A 5,930-nucleotide genomic window follows, 5' to 3' on the forward strand; every position below is an offset into this window, starting at 1 on the left:
AAGATGTAACATAGATGTTACAGATGTTACAGAGATGTTACAAATGTAACAGAGATGTTAAAGATGTAACAGAGATGTTACAGAGATTTTACAGATGTTACAGATGTTACAGAGATGTTAAAGATGTAACAGAAATGTAACAGAGATGTTACAGATGTTACACAGATGTTAAAGATGTAACAGAGATGTAACAGAGATGTTACAGATGTTACAGAGATGTTAAAGATGTAACAGAAATGTTACAGAGATGTTACAGATGTAACAGAGATGTTACAGATGTTACAGATGTTACAGAGATGTTAAAGATGTAACAGAAATGTTACAGAGATGTTAAAGATGTAACAGAGATGTTACAGATGTGACAGAGATGTAACAGAGATGTTACAGATGTTATAGAGATGTTACAGAGATGTTACAGATGTTACAGAGATGTTACAGAGATGTTAAAGATGTAACAGAAATGTTACAGAGATGTTACAAATGTAACAGAGATGTTACAGATGTGACAGAGATGTAACAGAGATGTTACAGATGTTACACAAATGTTAAAGATGTAACAGAGATGTAACAGAGATGTTACAGATGTTACAGAGATGTTACAGAGATGTTACAGATGTTACAGAGATGTTACAGATGTTATAGAGATGTTACAGAGATGTTACAGATGTTACAGATGTTACAGAGATGTAACAGATGTTACAGATGTTACAGATGTAACAGAGATGTTAAAGAGATGTTAGAGAGTTTTCCTCGTCATGTTTGATAATATTTGGTCCATTTAGTATTTATATTTACGCCCTATATTGAACTCTTTCTTTAATGAAGATAATGATCATCTGCAGTGATGTTGAATTAGGATTTGTAATTAACTAAATAATAATGAATGAATCATTAGAGACATTGTGAATCTGTGAGGAGATCACAGACACACTGCAGAAACATCATAAGGAAATATTAAAGATCAATGTCACAATCATTATTACTGTGATGATAATGATGATGTTTCACTTCAGGCTGTGCAGTTACAAATGTCATGTTAATGATTGTAGGAATTGGAGGAACAGGAAGATTTTACAACGAAAACAGTGAGTCACAGACCAGAGATCATAAATACCAGAGAGATGAGTCACTACACTCTCAGAACAGTGGAGGGTCCTGGAGGGGCAGGGAGAACTTTTCTTCAGGGTCCATTAAATATTGTTCAGTAAATTCATTTGACCCCCACCACTCCCCACCACCTCCTACCCCCACGAGTGTGCTCTGACACAACTGTATTTCTCACAGATGTGTCCTCGTGCAGACGTGTCATTGACTGTTTTCAGTCAGAAACAGGAAGTGGAGGGCAGAGAAAGAGGAGGGAGTGACGGCTGTGCCACAACATGTTTAAATGTTTCAACATTTCTGAAGCCACAGTTTGACTGAGGACAGATCGAATCAATAACTCTGAATAAACACAGTCATAATATTCAGTGGCTGCTTTATGCTGCATATTGTCCTGTGTGCTAACCAACCAGCTAGCCCCAGCTCGTCTACTGAAGTTAGCATGCTAACCAGCCCATCAGAAGACGTCGTGGTTACAAACTGTTATAAACACAGTCAGAATGTTTAATCTGGACGTTCACATCAGTCTTTCAGTCTCATCTCGTCTCTTTCTTCCGTCAGGAACTGGTCTCTAACCCTGAGTTCATCGTAGGAGGGGCCACCAGGACCGACATCTGCCAGGGAGCTCTGGGTGAGTTTTACTGACAGTCCCTGAACACACCACAGCCTATAGACTGTCCCTGAACACACCACAGTGTCAGCCCACAATGTGAGTTGAGAACTGAGCTGCGGCTCAGGTGTAGACAGGTGTAGACAAGTATGCTGTCAGGTGAGAGGTCTGTCTGAACTCGTCCTAAGGTCAGAGGTCACTGAGCTGCTGTCACCGCTCTGTGGAGGGAAAATACAATGCAAGAGTCTGGGCCGTGCTGCCTTCAGGGTTCAGAACCAAACTGTTCACAGCAGAGCAGATAATGTGAACCAGCTGACTGAACCTGGATCTGCTGTAAATAGAGGGAGCTGCCACGCTGAGCCCTGATTGGCCAAGCAGGAAGGAGCGAGACAGGAAGAAGAGGCCTGCCAGCTTATTGTTAGAGGGCGAGACACTCAAACATCAGAAAGGGGGGGGGGTGAAGAAATGAGCTGTCAACCAATGAGGACACACCCTCACACACACACACACACACACACAGTGTGGTGGTGAGTCAGCAGCCTCAGTCTTTCGTGCTGTGGTTAAACCTCAGCAGCAGATCTGAGTCTGTGTGTGTGTGTGTGTGTGTGTGTGTGTTACTGTGTGTTTCTGTGTGTGTGTGTTAGTGTGTATCTGGACTCATTTTTCTGATTTCTTGTTGCAGAAACATTTAAGCTGAAACAAGACTCAACAGATTCTCCAAATGTTTCCTGTCAAACTTAAAATCAGTCCAGGAATTTAGTGCAGAGTGAGACCTCACCCTGTTCAACTCGCTCTGAGTCTGCAGGCTGTTTTTAGGTTCTCTTTAGAACAGGAAGGAACAGGAAGCTTCTGTAGCACTGAACAGATGATTGTGGTTCTGTTGTAGTTGTGTTGTTGTAGATCATCAGACTGAGTGAGACCAGGTCTAGGTGTTGGTCCAGATCAGAGTCCTGTTCCGGTCAGGAGGAAGCTGTGGTTCAGACTGGACTGGTCAGCACCAGTTCACATTAGAAACCTGTGAAGCCTAAATCAATATGTAACATGTAACACATGTTTCTGTGGCTGAGTTCTTCTCATGTTGTCTTGTGCATGTTTGTGTTATAGTGTGTTATGATGTGTTTGTGCTTGTGTTTATTGTCATGTCAGTGATTGTTAGTGACAGGACTGTAGATGTTCTCTGACAGGAGCAGACGTCTCCCAGATCAATAAATAAAGTTCCTGGTCAGAGAACTGACAGATGGGATGTCATATATGATTTATGACATCATATATCATATATGATGTCATAAATCATATTATCAAATCAGATGGTGGTCACGTAATGAAAAGTGACATGTTATTATTGTGGCAGCAGGTCGTGCTGCAGCCAATCACAGATGTCATATACTGAACATACCTGAGAGCAGCAGCAGGTGTCTCACCTGAGAAGTAGTCTGACTCTGAGAGACCAGATCCTGGATTTTTTCAGAGCTCCTCTCACCCCACCAGGACCCCACCAGACCTGATGGACTGGTTACCATTTGGACCAGAACCAGGCGGGTCCTGGTGCGGTTGTCATTCTGTTGGTGTTGATCCTGACTCCTCTGTGTGTCCAGGTGACTGCTGGCTGTTGGCGGCCATCGCTTCACTGACCATGAATGAATATGTGATGGCCCGAGTGGTTCCCACCGACCAGGGCTTTGGAGACGACTACGCCGGCATTTTCCACTTTCAGGTACCGTCAGAGAGTCAGGAACACCTGGATCACACAGGTATCCTCCCAACATGAGGAGGTAGAGCTGACAGCTGGACAGCCATGAAACTGGAGCTTTAGTCCTGTTGCTATGGTTACCTGCAGCGTGACCTGAAGTATGTGTTTGTGGCTAATATACAAAGTTAAAGTAAACTAAAAGTCCAAACACCCTGTGGAAGTTTCTGCTGCAGGTTCTCAGGAGAAAAATCAAGTTTCTCAGTGATTCTTTATTATTGAAGCTGTTTCTAATTCCTCATTTATCCATAAGTGACAGTTTGTCACTTAGACAATTAAAGAACGGGACATTTAACAACACAACGCCTCATCAGTAACATCGTCTTAACGACAGGACGAAGAATTAACTTTCAAAGTGAAAGTGTGTCTCTGTCCTCTGTCTCTTTCTGTCTCTGTCCTCTGTCTCTTTCTGTCCGTCCTCTGTCTATGTCTGTCTCTGGTTGTAGTTCTGGCAGTTCGGGGAGTGGGTGGACGTGGTGATCGACGACCGTCTGCCCGTCAAAGACGGAGAGCTGATGTTCGTCCACTCAGCGGAGGGGAGGGAGTTCTGGAGCGCTCTGCTGGAGAAGGCCTACGCCAAGTAAGACCCTGACCCCAGGACAACTTTCCAGGACTGAGACTGGGCAATGACTGTCTGTTAGTGTTTTAATTATAAACCTGTAGAGTTAAGATCTGAGAACATCACAAACCAAGTTATAATTTTATTCATTTTCTGTTTTCAGTTCACAGTGTTCGTTAACAATTAAACGTCCTCTCCCTCATCACTGTAGAGATTTATTAATTAAAGGTTCATATGTCTATAATATGAAAACAGCCACAGGGCAGAATTAATGATAACCTCAGAGGTTAGCATAGAGGTTAGCACACAGAGGTTAGCATGTAGAGGTTAGCATACAGAGGTTAGCATACAGCTGGGAAGCTAACAGAGAGCAGAGATGTTGATGGTGGAGAAGCACCGACCTCATATCTGAGTTGTCTTTCACTAAACAGTAAAGAGCTGCATCATCTGCGTATGTGCAGACTCTTCAGTCAGTCAGTGCACTTTACAGTGATGCTGCACAGACAGGTGTGTTGTCCCCTCACCTGCTCTCTGTGTTGTGGCTGCAGGGTGAACGGCTGCTACGAGGCGCTGTCCGGTGGTTCGACCACCGAGGGTTTCGAGGATTTCACCGGAGGTATCGCTGAGAACTACGACCTCCGGCAACCCCCGTCCAACCTGTTCCAGATCATCAAGAAGGCCCTAGAGGCCGGAGCGCTGCTGGGCTGCTCCATCGACGTGAGTAAAATCTGTGACAGAATCCATCAACAGTTTTTACTTTCAATAGATTTAATATTTATCAGAGATGAAACTAAAAGCTCGTTACTGTTTCCTGTCAGTCAGAGGAAGTTACACTCTGAGTTACACAGAGAACAGGAAGTAGAGGACACTTCCTCTGCTTTACACCTTTGTTTCTACAGACGGCGTCTGAGGAACCGTTATTACTGTTTGTTTGCTTGTCAACAACAACAACGATGAAGATGATGATTTGTCTTTATTTCTGTGTAGATCACTAGTGCTGCAGACTCAGAGGCCGTCACTCGTCAGAAACTGGTGAAAGGCCACGCCTACTCCCTGACCGGCGCTGTGGAGGTAATGTCATGTCCTGATGATGACACTGGAAAGAATGAGGACGTGAGATGAGGTCACATGACCCAGAGGAGAATGAAACTGGGTCTGTTTGGTTCTAGGTGAATTACCGGGGTCGGCAGGAGAAGCTGGTGAGGATGAGGAACCCCTGGGGTCAGGTGGAGTGGACCGGAGCCTGGAGCGACGGGTGAGTGAAGCAAACACACCTAAGCAACATGACACGGCTTCATACACTTGTGTGGTTGTGTTGTTGTTGTTGTTGTGTTGATGTTGATGTTGTTGTTGATGTTGTGTTGACAGTGTTGTTGTGTTGATGTTGTTGTGTTGACAGTATTGTTGTTGTGTTGTTGTTGTGTTGACAGTATTGTTGTGTTGATGTTGTTGTGTTGACAGTATTGTTGTTGTTGTGTTGACAGTGTTGTTGTGTTGACAGTATTGTTGTTGTTGTGTTGACAGTGTTGTTGTGTTGACAGTATTGTTGTTGTTGTGTTGACAGTGTTGTTGTGTTGACAGTATTGTTGTTGTTGTGTTGACAGTGTTGTTGTGTTGACAGTATTGTTGTTGTTGTGTTGACAGTGTTGTTGTGTTGATGTTGTTGTGTTGACAGTATTGTTGTTGTGTTGTTGTTGTGTTGACAGTATTGTTGTGTTGATGTTGTTGTGTTGACAGTATTGTTGTTGTTGTGTTGACAGTGTTGTTGTGTTGACAGTGTTGTTGTGTTGACAGTATTGTTGTGTTGTGTTGACAGTGTTGTTGTTGTGTTGATGTTGTTGTGTTGACAGTGTTGTTGTGTTGATGTTGTTGTGTTGACAGTATTGTTGTTGTGTTGACAGTATTGTTGTTGT

General features: G+C 43.4%; 1 protein-coding gene across 1 annotated transcript; it reads left to right on the plus strand.

Moving 5' to 3' along the window:
* Positions 1 to 1,627: 1,627 nt before the first annotated feature.
* On the plus strand, positions 1,628 to 5,272 carry LOC111649813 (calpain-2 catalytic subunit-like; the record flags this gene model as incomplete). The annotated part of the gene is made up of 6 exons (XM_023399504.1): positions 1,628 to 1,732; positions 3,307 to 3,425; positions 3,905 to 4,038; positions 4,566 to 4,734; positions 5,005 to 5,088; positions 5,187 to 5,272. Coding segments are annotated over 6 exons (697 nt in total), but the record flags the coding sequence as incomplete, so codon positions are not given.
* Positions 5,273 to 5,930: the final 658 nt, after the last annotated feature.

Source organism: Seriola lalandi, unplaced genomic scaffold (assembly GCF_002814215.2).
Source record: "Seriola lalandi dorsalis isolate HSWRI2012SDOR001 ecotype SW California unplaced genomic scaffold, Sedor1 jcf7180002052033, whole genome shotgun sequence".
NCBI classification, from domain to species: domain Eukaryota; kingdom Metazoa; phylum Chordata; class Actinopteri; order Carangiformes; family Carangidae; genus Seriola; species Seriola lalandi.